Raw genomic sequence first — 17,823 nt, 5'->3', positions numbered from 1 at the left:
ATACTTATGCAATCAGTTATTGTCTTTTTTATATTTGTGATTCATTTACAACAATTCATAGATTTAATTTTTTACTTTTTTTGTCGACTGGTGGCAAAAACACCTAATTAAATCCATTTTGATTTAATGTTGTAATGCCATAAAATTTGGAAAAGTCAAAAGGGGGTGATTTATTTTGAGTCACTGTATGTATATTGCCATCATATTACTGCATTATTTAACAATGAATATCATAGAAATGTGTAGTTTTTGGAGGATTCTTTTTTAATAGCGCACAAAAACCATGACCGAAAGGAGAGCAAATGAACAAGATCTCCCCAGATAACAGTGGATATCGTAGGGACGTCCAGGGGAAAAGAATACAGCCTCCTAAAGTTCCAGGGATGTCCTGACAAGTTACAGTTGTTTGTAGGGTCTATACGTCAAATCTGGAACTAAGCACAGCAGTGTGCTAGCCACCTTCAATGCAAATTAGTGTCATCCATGTTGACAAGCTATTAATCAGGGTGTGCTCTGGCACTGAGTAAAGCCTGGATTTTCCCAGAGAGACTATAAGAAGATATAAGGAAGGTAAACGGTGGGGTATTATAGGGCAAGCTTTAAATGCCATTATCACATCCACGTTCATTTATAATTTATAATTATAATTATAATTTCATTTTAAACATGGACTACAGGGCATCTGATTGGTCTAAGTGTGTCACTGCCTTGCATTAAAGCTGTGTCAAAGTTAAAATTCTGGTCACGGCATACAGTACCTGGCATAATGAAACTGAATGAAATCTGGGTAAAAAAAATGTCATCTAATAGTTTTAATGTCCAACGATTTCTTAATATAACTAGTTATGTCTCTCTTTCTCCAGGCCAGGAATTCATCCAGCTCTTATTCAAGCTCACTAAGAGACCTTCTGCAACGCAAAATCAATGCACTTGAGAAGCAGCTGAACAATCACTATGGTTATGGTGACCACGATGACCACCATGAGGAACACCATGGACCCGGTCACCATGATGACGATCATGATGACCACCATGGAACTGGTCACCACGATGACCACCACGACGACCACCATGGACCCGGTCACCATGATGACCACCATGAGGACCATCACGACACCCATACCCCCACCCGGCACAACAACCGCCACAACAGCCGTCATAACAGTCACCTTGACGACCATCACTATGACCGACACTACGACCGCCATTATGATCGTAGCCAGGGCCGCCATGACATCCACAGTACAGTCCACCATGACGATCACCATGATGACCATCACGACGACCACCATGATGAGCACCATGAAGACCATCATGACGATCACCACGATGACCACCATGAAGACCACCTTGACGATCATCATGAGGACAACCATGGAAACAGTCCCCATGAGGATGGTCACCATGGGAATGATGATCATGGCCATCGTCCTCGTCCATCCTATAACAGCAAACCACCGGCTCCAAGACCTCCTGGCCGCGGACACAACAAGCTGGAAACTGTACTGAGCCACCTGAATCACAGGAACACTGACACTGGTATTGGACATCTTAGATAATAACACTTTTAATAACACATACAGTGCGTTCCATGATGATTGTCACCCTGGGTACATATGGACAAAAAAGGCTGTATTGTTTCTCAGCTTGATTTTACACAATAAATCCCATTAATCCAACCATTAATTGATTTAAAAATCTTCATCAAGAAATAATTATTTAATTCAAAAACCTGTGTGGCACAATCACTGGTACCCCAAGAAAACCTGATGTCCAAAATCGAATTGATGTTTTCTGATTAAGATGTTAATGTGAGTCTGCAGGAACTCTTAAGTGGTCATCCATAACACCCTGTTATCCCTTAGCCAACCTTTAACATAGGAAAGACCATAGAACACAAAGAAAAGGAGACAAAAGGTTGTGTGACTTTACAAATCAGGAAATGGCTATAGCTACTCCAGAATTAAGGCAACGATTAAGAAATATAAAACAACTGGAGCTGTGACGAATGAGGAGGAAGAGGACACATCATTACTGGGTATTTTGCCACCACATACAGTGAGAAGGATGGTTCATACCAAACATCTTCAAGGGTCATATTTGGAGAATTGCAGACATTGGTTAAATCTTGGGGTCTCCAAAACTACAATTAGATGCCACTTTAATGCCAACATGTCATTTGTGTTAGGGTTAGTGTTACAAGAAGAATGCCTCTGCTGCCACCAAACCACAAACAAAAGCACCAGGAGTTTGTTAAATGTCATTGGAACTAGTGTCTGATGATAATTCAATGTAGCTGTTTAGCAACAAATACCAGGGGCGGGTTTGGCGTAACAATAGCCATGCAGATCAGTACACTTCACTGTGAAGTACAGCATGTTGGTGGGTTTTTTATGTTTTTGGCTGTTTTACTTCCAAAGGCCCTGGGAACCTTGTTAGGATACATGACAATATGCAATACTTCAACAACAAGGAATTGTTAGGCCAAAACCTGTCTGCCTCTGCAAGGAGGCTAAAACCTGTTCATCACTGGATCTTCCAACATGACAACAATCCAAATCCAGTCAAAAATACTCCACTGATCGTAGAATAAAGCTTTTGCAATGGCCATCACAGTCCACTAAAGAGGAGCTAAATAGAAGAGTCAACAATCGAGGACCAATGACTCTGAAGGATCTGGAGAGTTTCTCCGTGTAGGAATTTTCTCATATCAATCAATCAATCAATCAAATGTATTTATAAAGCCCTTTGTGACAATTGCTGATGTAAGTGGCTAGTAAAAACTCCCTAAGAATGCAAAAATTTAGGAAGAAACCTAGAGAGGACCCAGGCTCAGAGGGGTGACCAGTCCTCTTCTGGCTGTGCCTGATGAAAATATTAAGATAACAATTGTAATAATTAATAAATGCATGTGGGCTGAGTCTAGAGTCTATTTAAACTTAGTCCAGGTCAGAAAGCATGACCAGATGGACAAGGAAAGGGACAACACAGGGGAGGGGGAGGTGTCATCAAATCCCTTTATATGTGTTCTCCCATCTCATCAAATGTTATAGGAAACGACTTGTTGCTGTAATCTTGGCAAAGGGAGGGTGCACAAAGTATTGAATTCAACGGTGGCTTTTTTGTAGCTCGTTTTTTAATTCAATATTTATTTCTTGTTGTAGATTTTTTATTCTTTGAAGAATTTTCACCAAAAGGTTAGATTCATATGATCTTTTGAGTGTAACATCAAGCTGATAAACAACAATAAAAAAAATGTCACTGCCTCTTTTGTTCATATTTACCCAGGGTGCCAATCATTCTGGAGGGCACTGTACTTAACCTTAAAACTATAAGATCCTTTTCTGAGTTGCATCCTGTGTTTCTAGCGATTTGCAGGTAAATATATTCAGTCAAGTATTTTTGACGAATTACTTAACCTTACTTATCAGCTGATCATTGGTGATATTTTACTTTTTCATATCACTCCAGGAACCCGCAAAAAGCCTAAGAGTCCTGATGCTTTCCAGATAGGCTTTCCTATGCGCACTAACTACATGTATGGAAGGATAAAGAGGACCCTACTCAGTGAAATCTTCGCCCTCACTGTCTGCCTCTGGCTAAAAGGGGGATCAGGGCCTGGTCTCGGCACACCCTTTTCTTATTCTGTCCCGGGACAGGCCAACGAACTGGTTCTGATCGAATGGGGCAACAACCCAATGGAGCTACTAGTCAATGACAAGGTAAGAGCATTAGCAATTTTCAAATTCATCCCCTATTGAAAAACCTGTGAATATATATTCTCTACACTGGTGTCTATGCAAATTTGTCTGCTAAATGGTTTCCTAATTAACATTAGTGTATCACCATTTTGATCACCATTTTAGTAAGCCAACACATGTAGTCAGATGCCCCATTGGTAGCACAAGTCGAAAATACATCACTTCAAGGCATGCAAGCCCACACCAGTGGCAGATGACTCAACCAAGCGCCAGAATTAGATTTATCTTGGTCCTCAAGGAGCGAGACAGGAAGACAGGTGTAACGGTCACAGTTCATCTGTAGCCTCTTCTCACCTCATCTTGCCCCTAAGAGACAGCGGCCCTGTCCTCATCTATCATCCTACCTAATGGATTAAGACCATGGAGGGCAAAGAGCAAGCAGCTTACAGAATGCAGTCATGCGAAGCGGCACATATTGGCAGGGTGGATGCAGGGTGGCACATGATCAGTGTTGAGACCGTGGCTCAGCATGAGTCAGGGTGGTTTTCAGACCAGAGGGGATTTGGTAGTTTAACCTGGGGACACTTAGCTATGGCATCATAGTCTATGTTTTTATGCACTGACGTAAAGCACACTAAATGACAGAAAGCGCACTGTGATGGCGAGTAACACTTTACTATTGCCGTCTTCATTCCTTAATTGATATAGGTTTTATAACAGTTGTATAACACATTATTAACACAGCTATATAACACATTACATAAATACTGATTAGCTGAAAGCCTTTGTGTATTTAAGCAATAAGGCCTGATGGGTATGGTATGTGGCATGAAGCAGTTAGTATTGGCTATATACAACATGCCTGTTGCTTAGCAATATAATTTGGAACAAGCAAACAAACTTCTGGGCTTATTAACTTGTGTGTTACAATATTAAACTGAATGGATTGATGGCCATCATAACCATGCCAAATGTAATAATAGTGTGCACACCTTAAATCAAGTTAAATGCTTTCAAGATTTTGGATGTAGTTAATTTCACAGGATAAGATACTTTGTTAATAATTGTTTTATAACACCTTTTTATTTTTACTCAAGGTATCTATGTACGCTATAATAATGGCATATGACATTGTTTCGACTGCTATCATTCCATTCAATGTGATAATGTGACACATGGGTTACTAAATTATTTAGAACCTGAACGTAAGTCCTACAACTCTTTGATAAAATATTACATTTCCCTCAAAAATGACATGACCTTCTGATATCTTGGAATAACAGAGACGAATAATAAACTAACTAATTAAACTGGTAAAAATCTCTTCTTTCAAATGGATAGTGACAGCCCTTTTCTCTCAGTGAAATATTTTTGAATCCGTATTACTACGGATCTTGTCATTTTGCAGATCTACGTGCACTCCTGTATATATGTAAAATTGGATTGTAAAACATTTATACATCTAACTGAACCAGAAAAGGAATCAGACAAGCCTAATTCAGCCGGCCAGCAATTAAAAGTGATAAATACTGCTGCCCTCACTGGATTCAAAACCAGGTATCCCACGTGAGAGGCAGTGTCCTTAACAACTACCCACGGTGCTACACTTTGGCCCAGTGTCGGTATAACATCTCGACATTAGATCATTTTGTCACGCATTAACATCACACCAAGTTTGAATATTTCGTTAGACACCATTTTACATTGTGTTAAACTGACTAACGTTTCTTATTAAGTTTACCTCCACCACAGATAACATCTGTATGTATAGCTTGTGCCACTGGCCATTTTAATAGCTTATTAGCTATTAAAAGTAAAACTTTTAGTTTTCTTTCATTCGTGAATGACATTGATATAACTATCAATATAGATGATGACAACCGACTTTTTCATCAGGTGAAAAGACGAGAGAATCGTGGAAACCCCATACTCTTTTACTGCCAAAGGGGTTTTGATCTAGCCAATATTACCCCAAAAAGAATGTACGGATGCGTACTTCGAAAATCCAGCAGAAATTAGCGCAATTTAACCAGAAAACAGTTTTAGTTTATGCTTACTATAACGTAGCTATTGAAGATTGTAGCCAGCAAAGTGTTTGTGTATCTTGACCCAAAAAGCATACACTACTTCGGAAATTCTCCAGAAATTGTCATAATATAAACGTAAACAGTTTTATTTTAGGCTTACACTAACATGGCAACTGAAGGTTGTATCCAGCGAAGTGTTTGTCTACCCAGAACAAATCCTAACGCATAATTTGCTTTGACTGTGACGAGATTCGACACGCTATTTAACAAGGGGCAGTCACTCACTCAGTCAGTCAATCAATCAGTCAGTCAGTAAGAGACATTCTCTCTTCTTGGCTGGCTCCCCTTACGTTTGAAAAATGTAAACATTGTTGATATTCAGAAATCCAAATATTTTAGTTGAAAAATAGTTTGCGCAAGCATTAGGGATTTAGATTAAAAACTTGATGTCAAATGTCAGCAAAATGAACAGTCGTCATTTGAACACGGTTGCCATCATCATTATTTGCAATCAACTTTTGCCAAAAGAAAAATCCACATCTATCAAATGAAGAGTAATGTTGTCTATCCGGAAGAAATTTCTGCTAGAGCTGTAATGTCCTATACATTGCAATGTTGTGTTTTTTTCCCATGGACAAAATTCAGGGTAAATAGAAACCTGTCAATTGTCTCAAATGTCTCCCCACAGGCAGTGACTTTGCCCATTGTAATGACGGATGGGAAGTGGCACCACCTGTGCATAACTTGGTCAACACATGATGGGCATTGGGAGGCATTCCAGGATGGCATAAAGAGGGGGACTGGAGAAGACCTATCTGCCTGGCACCCAATCAAGCCTGGAGGAGTCTTTATTCTTGGCCAGGAGCAGGTATGACTATGTATCCAAGACCAGTCAAAGTTAGGACACACTTTTCCATTCAGGTGGCATTAGACTGGTACTGTAACTATGTGTATATAACTTACTATATGATGTCTCTCTTTCATTTAACATACCCAATAAGCTATAAATTAAATAAATAAATCAAATATTTTTTATGTCCTGAGAACACAATTGCCTTGAAAATCAGTACATTGATAGTCATTTTGATATGTAGTTGTCACACCAAGATCGAGAATCTTAAGAGGAATGCACTAACAAGGAATGCATCAACTAGATGACTGAAATGTAACCGCGAAGCATACTATAGCCGGAATACTTGTCAGCATAAATTCAGTCAGTCAAGAGTTAGTTTGTTCTTCCTTGAGAGATCTACTCTAAACAGGAATCAAATATCTCGGTTAATGCATTTCTGGTAGTGACTGATGATTTAGGCCAAAAAATTTAACGTTTCCATTTTCAGACCATGAGATTTAAGAAAAACTGTTTGATCTTAACTTGTTTTAGAACATTGTTACCGACTAACCAAAATTGTTTAAAAGGGGGTGCAGTTAAACTGAAAGTTGAGACAAATCGTGTTCAAAAAAAGTATTTATTTATTGTGGGACATACATTAAAATGAAATTGGACAATAATTAGTTGTGTTTTGGGCTCAAACATGAGGGGAAGCTGTATACCTTCATTACAATGCAATAATTCTTCAAACTCAAAACACTATTAAATAACAAAACATTTTAACATATGTTTAAAAATTATTGGCACCCCTACAATCAATACTTTGTGAAGTCTGCCCTGGAGTGAATAACATCACTGAGTCTCTTCCTGTAAAGTCTGTCAAGGTTGACACACACATTTTGAGGGATATTGGCCCACCATGCAGCACATTTGAAGATCCTTGATAGCTTTTGGTTGCGCTTGTGTACTGTGCAAACCAATATTGGATTCAAGTCCAGAGACTGAGCCATTGTAAAAAATTGATTTTGTGCTCCTGCAACCATATCTGTGCTGATTGTGATGGATGTTTGGGGTCATTGTCTTGTTGAAAGGTCCATCCATGGCCAAGTTTCAATCTCCTGACAGAGTAGGTTTTGGGCTATTCATTATGCCATCGATCTTAACAAGAGCCCCTGGACCACTAGTTGAAAAACACCCAGAAAGCATCAACAATCCACATTCGTTTTTTACTGTGGCTATCATGTGCTTTTATTGTGTGCAGTCTCTTTTGTTGGCAAACATGTTGGTGTGCATGGCCAAAAACCTCATCTGACCACAACACATAATTCATAATGTAGTTCCAATACGTTTGGCAAAGTCCAGGTGCTGCAATTTGTGGGTTGGGCTCAGTAAGGGCATCTTTACTGCAACCCTTTCTAAGAGTTAGTTGACATGGAGGTGGCATTTAACCATTGGTTCTGAGATTTGATAAACCCAAGATTCCACTAGACTCCAGATCTGAGACTGTGATCCTTGAATTTTTCTTTGCTTCCTTCACCGTCTCCCTCATTTTGCGTTGGGGGAAGACAAGCTAAAAAAAAAGTATTATTGCCCTAACTGTGGTCAGCAGTATTTCCATCTGTTTATCTGAATCAGAAAGAGTTTTATTGCTGAGGAAGTTTCACAACAAACAAGGAATTTGTTCTGGCCCCTTAGTGCACCAACTTATACAAAACTAGTAAATGAAAATAAAAATAAATAAGAACAGTGGACTGATCATAAAAACAGTAGACTGAGCATTAATACATTTCCCAAAAATATATAAGGTACAAGATTTGTCCAATCGAGGGTTTTCTGTGTGTATGTGGGGAGGGGTTGTAGATTTGTCCAGTTGAGGTTTGTGTGTGTATGTGAGGAGCGGGCTATAGTCAGTTTGGTTCCAGGGGCATGTTCATGAGGCCTAGTCCTTTAGGAAATAAACTGTTCTTGTGGCGAGAGGCTTTGGTCCTGATAGACCTCAACCTTCTTCCAGAGGAGAGAGCTCTGAATAGTCCATTTCCAGGGTGAGAGGGATCAGCCCTAATCATTGCCGCTCGCTTCCGCATCCTGGAGGTATGTAGGTCGTGTAGAGAGGGCAGATTGAAGCCAATCACCCTCTCTGCCGAGCAGATGATGCGTACCAGAAGGTGATGAAGGAGACTCGAGCACTCCCAGTTGGGTCAGGAGAACAGTACTGTAGTATGACTGTCACATCGTTGATATACATGATTTCATGTCAGGAGGACAGTACTGTAGTATGACTGTCATATCAATGATATACATGATTCCAGGTCAGGAGAACAGGACTGTAGTATGACTGTCATATCAATGATATACATGATTCCAGGTCAGGAGAACAGGACTGTATTATGACTCTCACATCGTTGCCCCAGCCGTTGTTTATGTAGAAACATATTCCTCCTCCCTTTGTTTTGCAATCCGCAAAGTCCAATTTAGATCCACACAGCCACGTTTCCAGAAAACACAAGGCGGAAGATGAGGGAGAGATCTCTGTTGTTCCCCAACAGCAAATTAAGTTGGTCCAGTTTATCGTTAAGCGATCGCTCGTTGGCGAGGAATATTCCCACTGTGCCCAGAGCGTACAAGCGCCACAGGTCACCGCTGACTGCCATCCACTGCTTGACTAAGTGCAGATGTAGCTTTGACCAGAATGTCCAGTAAATCAACGGATGTTACGAGAAGACCTGGGAATAAACCCCTGATTGTATCCCCAATTTTTATGATCTCTTCTCTTGAGAAAACAATCAGAGAACTGTCACAGAACACTGATTTAACCCACAAAATAAGACAGAATAATGTGTACCAGCAAACCAAGGAGGCCATCTGCGGTGCCATCTTGAGTTTGCGATTGACTGTGTTTTTGTGTGGTTTTTTTTATCCTTTACTTGATCTGTGAAGGTCAACAACCATCTGTCTCCTTTCAGGTGACAGTTCTTTGATTTTACGCATGGTGATGAATGACAAAGGGATTTAACAGGTGTGCGACCTCAAATTTATACCACAGGGGAAAAGGAATGGATGAAGGGCACAATACAGTTCCTGGAGACAAACTAAAAAGCGTAGTATTTCATAACAGATGCCACTTTGTTTGGTTTCATGTCAAATATTCTTCAGGGGTGCCAATGCTTTTAAAACATGTGTTTTGCAGAAAGATCATGCTAGGCAAATAAAAGGTTTTGTGTTTGAGAAATAATTGTGTTGAAATGAAAGTCTCCCTTTTATGTTTGAGACCAAAATAAGACTCAGTGTTTGTGTTGTTTATTTTTTGCATTCACTTTTTGCATTTCATTAAGGGAGCCAATACTTCTTGATTTGACTGTATAAAGTAATAGATGTATTTTGGGGCCTTTATAATAACTTTAGAATGCTATGCCAACAGGACACTTTAGGTGGCCGATTTGATGCCACCCAGTCCTTTGTGGGCGAGATGTCCGACCTCCAGCTGTGGTCCCGCATTCTTACGCCGAACGAAATCTACAGCCAGGCTTCCTGTGGAGGTCACTTGGCAGGTGACGTAATCTCTTGGACAGAGGCAGTGGTGGAGCTTCACGGTGGGGTCACCAAATATCCCTTCGACCCCTGCCACTAACACTACCTCTCTCTGCCTCATCAAAATGGCTGCTCCCCCACCCCCCATTTTTGGGATCACCAAGCCCATGATTTTAGTCAACCAGCTGTCAGGCAAGGCAGAGGGGTCTGTTCACTATGCTGTAGAGACGTCACAGACCCTTAGCAACAAACCTGGCTGGCTCTTAGCAACAAGAACCATAGAGCCATTCAGCTATATTGCTATTTATTCGTTTCCTTTTTATTTAGCCTTTCCTCTCACTTGGCCGAAGAAGTGTGAGGGCTTTAAAAAGCGCAAATGTTGTATATACCTTAACAACCATGACCACTTCTGCTCCCCTGATCCAATACAGATAATTTAGTAATTTAGATAGAAATGCAGCTGAAAGTTCTGATAGAGCCACTTTCTCCTCTCGATTCCGGGTTGTGTTGTTCTTTTGTGATACTACTCAAAATGTATGAAGATGTCCAGTGAAAGCAGATATTTGTGGCCACCAGTATAGGCTTGGATATACATTACTCTGAATGTTCTTCAGTAAAACAAATCTCTTAATTTCAAAGTTCTTTGCCTAACTCTGACTGTGTATTGGTCCCTCCATTCACTTTAGCCATTCATAAGTAATGTCTTGAAAGTTCACATGGTTCTCAAAATCATAATTTGCCAGGTGTTATTTTTTCAATCTTCACATTTTTGTCTGGTAAACAGCAAAGTACCAATGATTAAATGGAAAGCTTGGAGATGTTTATAAACCAATGTTGGCTACCATGGAATTAACAAACTAAGGTCACCCAAAACACAGCCATGCTTATGGTAAGTGTATGAGTTAAACAGCATTGATAATGATTTGATGATTGAATGTGATAGATGTGAGGTGTGAAATGAATTGTATATGCTGTACATTATGATGGAGGGATTTTCTTGGGCTCTTAGCCTGTCACGAATCTATCCTGCCCTCAGAGATTTTAAGCCTATTTTTATTACTGTGTTGTAAATACAACCAATCAAGACTGGACAGGAGTTTTCACAGGAAAAGTAGATGTTGGTGCTCTTTGCTTTTGACTGAGGAATTTAATATACACAAAAATATGTCATTTAGCAGACATTGTCTTGCATTATGTAGATTGAATTTTTTCAATGGGCAATCAAAACCCCTAGCCTAGCACTGCCGGACAAATTCTCTCCAGTCCTAGCCACAGATGACCTGTTCGTATTTGGTTTGCAAAAACAGATTTTCTGTAGGTATTTTATATGCAAAAAAAGCTGAAATTGAATACTTTGAATTTGACTTTTTAAATGTCTATCAGTGTTCATGAAATGGCTACGAGGTTTTATGGAAAAGCAGTGTTGACACGAGCCTGCAACAATACAGGTTAAATGCCTGTCAAGAGGTGAACAATGATGTTGACGTCTGCATAATAGCTTACTATGGGATTTACTTGACAAGTGGAGCTCTCATCCAGATCTACACTATTACGGTGCTGTCAATACGTGCTCTGAAATACATTGATATATGTACGCATATGGACCCCAAACAGCTTAATAAAGGCTTTAAAATGCTTATTATTTAGTGTCAATCTCATCCAATGTTTTATTAGTCGGGTCTTCAGCTTTTTATGCATGTATAATTCTTATTGAATAGCTACTGTCAAGTTACATAAACAAACACAAACCATTTCTTTCTTTTTAAATACACCCTACTTATATACAAGTAATAATTTTCTTTTCAGTCCTTTCATAGTATCTGAGTATCTTTTCTCTGTCTGTAAAGCATACACATTTGAGGAATGTAAAACATCTTTATTTTTTCACTCACCCGGGCTGTGGATCGTCTCATTGTTTTACATGAACACTGATCGTAAAAGGGGTATCTGTTGTTGCCATGGTGATATTATTATGCTCGGCTGGACATACCCCCTGGCTGCTAATAATAATTACAACCATTTCAGTCCACACTATTACAGTAAGTTGGTAAATATTTATTCATGCACTTTCGTTTGAGGGGATATAGTGGTCTGGATGGTTTTATAAGAGTTTATAATGCCAAGTTGAGCATTAACAAATCCATGCTCCCATTTCATTTCATTTTCCAGATAGTGGGCAATTTCTCGATACAAATATGTTGTTTATGGAGATTATCTAATGTTAATATAGCTGGAAAGAATACATAATAAATGCCGTTTTATGAACAGAATATATGTTGCTTGCATAAAGTTTGCTTAATCTCGCCTTTGGTGTGCATTTTTAATCTGTATAAAATACTATAGAATGTCTTCTTTTTTGTTCTTGTGTGTACATAGGGCCTTTTGAACAACCTTGTATTCATTAACTCCTGTATATTTGGTCAAAATCCCTTCTCGGTGTGTTTGTGTGCAAGCCAAAATTGTAACATTATTCATAAACCATGAATGACAAATAAATGCTGTTTCATTTGTAAATAAAATCAATATTTTGAAATAATTCCCTATTTTATCAATGGATACATCGCACTCAGTATTTCATCACAAAGGCTGATGTTGATCAAAGCTTTTGGGCTAGTCAAACTCTAACACACATAGTTTAACTTACTTAAACATGACTTTGGGGAAGATCTGCCCTGGAGGCAAAAATAAATGTGATTGTTTGACTCAATGAAGATGCCAGAAATTGAATTAGTGCTTTATCCACTCACAACACTGGTGCGTTACCAGGGAGTTTGGGTAATGTCAGCACTAAGGTTTTGTGTTTTAATTAGAAGATTAACAGTAAGGACAACAACATTCATGAATGTAAACTAGCTAGAATGGATGGTTTTCATCTAGATCAAGAAAGGTATGAGGTTCTGTGCATACTATTGAAATAGCTTGTGTTAAAAGTGCTGCTTCATAAAAGAGTACTGGGCTCATTAAAACAGACTGGTTGCTGTGCCAACTAACTGTATGTAGTTCTACTGAAGCCAGCTATTCAGTTATTTACTGTTACTTGTCATTTTAAGAATCAACTGGTGTCGGACAATTTGCTATGAATTACCCAAACAGAATTATGCCATGGTACTCTATAGGCTGGCTATGAATGGGTAGCTAGCTGTTTTTGTCCAATTAATTGAATATGTTAATTTTCTTTCTAGATGACCATGTTGTAAGTATACTGTAGACAGACTGTTTTTGGAGCAGTAGGTTTCTCTGCCCTGATAGCGTAACCATTTGAACATTTTTCAATGTTTAACTCTCAATAAAGTATTTTCTTTTTAAATAAATCTCAAACCGATCAGATTACATTTTCAGCCTTGCTGATAAGCAGTTGTTACATTAATTGCTGCTACATTTAGATGTATGATATATACATTGATGATATACAGTATATACAAATATGAATAGATTCTCAAAAAAAAATATGGTGGACGGACTGCTTTGTTATTGGAGGGTATTCCAGAAAGTAAACATTATATTAGTGAGCAGGAATAGACCTCAGAATCTGCCTGATGATAATATTGAAATGTACTCAGGGGTGGTACAACTGCTTCAAGTAGGGCCATGTGTTTTTGGCAATCCAAAGGCAATTCTTCAACAATCAACAGAATGTCATTAATTACTTTTTCCATGAGCTCAAATTACACATTAACATTCAATAGAAAATGTAAATATTTATATAAATAGGTATAAAAGAAATTAGGAAAACAGCGATGCATTAAAAAAAGTGTTGTTGTCATTGATATGGACACCAGGCACCGAGCAATGCATTGATAAATATCTCCTTCTGGTCTTTGAAATACAATAGCAGCATTTGTTCCATTTTCCTTACCCTCATGTTAAATTTTCCAACAGCGTATTGTACTTACCTTTGCCTAGGCATCCTAGAGCAAAACTGCATGTGGGATTTATTTGTATTTTTTTATAGCATTCATTTTTAGGGAATTTATTTGTAAGTGCATATAATGAAGGTGGTTGGTTGAACGGCAAAACTAAACAAATCAATGTGTTCTAAAGACTTTCCTGATTCTAACTGGGTTACTTACAAGTTTGTAACTCCAACCAACCATTTGGTCATGGAGAATGTTGATGTGACAACGACCAGTGAAATTACGCAGCTAGCACAAACATACGAGGAACTATGGTTAATAGAATGAGATGGCCTAATTCTGATGCACCAGAGGAGAACCTTGTTGAAACAACTCCTCTGCTATCTCTGTATCTGCAGTCCCACTCTATCATTCCTGTCCTTTATAGACAGTACTGTTTTGTGGTCAATCGGGATCCAACCTTCTTTCCAGTATTTTCCAGTCATTGCTTTGAATCCTTCAAACAAATAAAATGTATATAAAATGTGTTTGAATACAACAGGCATTTTAGTGCCTTTGCTGTTCATGCTATGAACCAGGACTTAATATTGGTAACTGACAACGTACTGCTGACTACACACCTTTAGTTACATAAAGGAAATCACATATACATTTTTTGGACTCTCCTAACAACAAAACCAGCGTCAACCTCCCAAACCCAGCCACAAGTCTTAAAGTTCTTTGTCTTGTGGCAGCAGCTGAACAGAAGCATTATCAATCCAAGTTGCTCCCGTCAGAAAATGTGTGAAAAAAACTGGGCCCTGAGTAGACATTTGACCCACATTTTAACTTGTCCCCACACTAACCCTAAGATAACCCTTACCTAACACTGACCTTTCTGACATTCTAGGCCGGTTTGGCAGACACAGATTAAGCCTTGTCTAGGACTGCAGGGAGGAGGTCAAGTGCCTGGCAGCATGCTTCGTTGATAACATCCTGGCTCTCAATGCAAAGAAAACCAAAGAGCTCATTGTGGATTACAGGAAGTCTAAAGGCTGCAGCCACGTCCCAGTTCTCATCAATGGCACTGAGGTGGAGCGTGTGTGTTGCTGCTATTCCTGTATTTCATTTGCAAATGCCGACTTGCACCTTAAAGTTGCACCTTAACCCTCAATGCACATTGCACATTTATACTTTATTTTTCAATTGTTACATACAGGTCTACCTCGGGAACCTCATTGCTGCTATCCCTGCATTCCAGTTGCACATGTTAACTTACTCCTTCAATTTGCCTCCATTGCAAATTCAGAATGCCATTAAGAATTGCCACAACTATTTATCTCACTTGTACATACATTTGACTTAATACCTGTACAATTTCTGTAAATTTGTGAATTTTCCACTGCACATTTAGAACTGCCATATGTAATGCATTTTAATTTCATTTTCCTCTATCTGGTTAGACGCAAACTGCATTTCATTGTTCTGTACTTGTACTGTTCAATGACAATAAAGTTATATCTAATCTAATAAAATCTAGCTCAATGGAATTTTCCATTTTACTTGATGTTTTAGTCATAGACTAGGCTTAACCGTGTCTGTGAAACCAGCCCTATCATTTTAAAATAAACTCACATTGTGTGATATCAGAGTTGGAAGGTAAGCTCTACCCGCTCCAAAGAGTCAAATTATTGTCTGCCTTTAGGGCAGATCTGCTTCGGGGACATGTTTGAGTAAGTGAAAATCCCAACACCAACCTTCACACAAATAAAAACCTTGAATATACAAAGAAAATATTTGTACAATCAGATGTTAATGCTTGGATGGAGCAAAAGGCTACACACCCTCTGCTGAGCAAGAAGCATGATTCAAAGATAAGTTATATTTGTTGGCCACATGAGGGTGTTAGTTGCTCCTACTTTCTTTCTGCATGTTCAGTAATTTGCTCTGAGGAATTAAGTAGGCCCCATGAACATTTTCTTGTGACATATTTGGATCATGGTCATTTTTTTCTCAATGGACAATGGCAACCTACATTAACTCATTGTACATAAAAATGTTGTTTATTTATCAAACAAACATTAACATAATTTATTTTCCTAGTATGGAAAAAGAAGGTTGCACCTTTCGGCAGAAATAAATACAGGAAGTTTGCAAAACCAGTCAATAGATTGAACAACTATTTTCAAAACTTCTACTGGCTAACTGGAAACCTTTCGTCAGAAATACATATAGGAAGTTCAAACTGAATACATGTCTTTGTTTTGTGCCCACTCCTTACAGAACAGCTTAAACTGTATGACGCTAGAGGGCATTCATGCACTTATATTGTCCCTTAACATTTCTGTACACTGTTAACATACATGTTATTTTATGGTCATTTACTTTACATTTTACCTGTCATTTTCCTTATTTCACAATGACAGTAAAATTCCTTTTTGAATTAGACATACAACCTGCATTTAATATTTGTCCTGGAAAATTACTGGAAAAACTTTCTGTGTGTACAAAAATAAACAGCATAAATAAGGAGTATTTCTTTTTTCATTATCGATATCCCAGCATGTTTTGTGGTTGTTCATTTTGTGTTGTAATTGATAAAAAGGTGACAGAGCTTTGTTTTTTTGTGCCATCTTGTAATTTATGTACAATGTTAACCTTCGGAATGTTTTGGGGGATTATGGTCGTGTTTGTGTGGCAACCATAGAAATTAAGACAATTCTGTTTGGTGTTCTTTGCTGTTCTTTGCTGTTTCATGAGGTCTGCCAAAGCAGAGCTCTGACTCTTGCATATTTTTGCCAACCTTGTGCCTGGTAGACTTTGGTTACAACACAATATAACACTACATAATATATCCCCATGATGTCTCAAAGTACTTGATAAAAGTCATTTGCTTGAGAATTTAAATGCAGCATTTATCACGCCTGCCCCTCTCCTGCTCCAGCCCCTGGCGTCGCCGGTCTACTATAGTAGCTACCATCAACCCAACACCCCTTTCCTGCACCCCCCTGGTCATCAACCCAACACCCCTTTCCTGCACCCTCCTGGTCATCAACCCAACACCCCTTTCCTGCACCCCACTGGTCATCAACCCAACACCCCTTTGCTGCACCCTCCTGGTCATCAACCCAACACCCCTTTCCTGCACCCCCCTGGTCATCAACCCAACACCCCTTTGCTGCACCCTCCTGGTCATCAACCCAACACCCCTTTCCTGCACCCCCCTGGTCATCAACCCAACACCCCTTTCCTGCACCCCCCTGGTCATCAACCCAACACCCCTTTCCTGCACCCCCCTGGTCATCAACCCAACACCCCTTTCCTGCACCCCCCTGGTCATCAACCCAACACTCAATCCACTACTGGACTGTCTTGTCTTCCCCGGATATAACCTTAACAAGGCATTTTACATAATATAGAAACGAAGGCTTTGGCTTAATATAAACTAGTTTCGGAATATCAAATAACAGTATCAGTTCTAGAGGTAACATATTTTAAAATGTAGCCTGTGTGGATTTAGCCTCAAGCCTTGAGTTTCTTTTGTATGGCACCTTCAAACTACCAAAATATTGTATGCCTGGACATTTCCCTGTGTTGAGACCACAGCTGATTAGCAGTGCAGAGGGTTAGTGCTCACGGAGTAATTCAAATCCTGTGGTGACCGGTCTTAACTGGCTGATGAATATCAGATGCCAAAACAAGACTCTCACAAAGCATACAAATGGGTCCACATAAAATCATAGCATATCACCTTAGCTGTGACAGTTGCAACCAATATGATTGTGGATTATTAAGGATTAGGGGATTAGGGGAATGTTTTGAAAGTATACAATTTCAGGTATGAGTATTTGTGTACTTACGGAGGGTGTTCAAATAGAAGTCTTGCCGTGGTACACTGCTTT

The 17,823-nt window shown here is 39.1% G+C and overlaps 1 protein-coding gene across 1 annotated transcript in view; it reads left to right on the top strand.

Moving 5' to 3' along the window:
- Nucleotides 1–12,779, top strand: part of si:dkey-14o18.2 (neuronal pentraxin-1) — a 31,060-nt gene extending 18,281 nt beyond the window's left edge. Inside the window, exons 3-6 of the mRNA XM_010896887.3 lie at nt 864–1,539; nt 3,472–3,722; nt 6,417–6,596; nt 9,979–12,779. Coding sequence (XP_010895189.2) covers nt 864–1,539; nt 3,472–3,722; nt 6,417–6,596; nt 9,979–10,188 — 1,317 coding nt within the window. The 3' untranslated portion in view covers nt 10,189–12,779. The remainder of the gene's footprint in view (nt 1–863; nt 1,540–3,471; nt 3,723–6,416; nt 6,597–9,978) is intronic.
- The last annotated feature ends 5,044 nt before the right edge of the window (nt 12,780–17,823 follow it).

Source organism: Esox lucius, chromosome 10, assembly GCF_011004845.1.
Source record: "Esox lucius isolate fEsoLuc1 chromosome 10, fEsoLuc1.pri, whole genome shotgun sequence".
In the NCBI taxonomy this organism is placed as follows: Eukaryota; Metazoa; Chordata; class Actinopteri; order Esociformes; family Esocidae; genus Esox; species Esox lucius.
The sequence above is the reverse complement of the archived record's forward strand: the minus strand, read 5'-3'. Positions and strand labels throughout refer to the sequence as shown.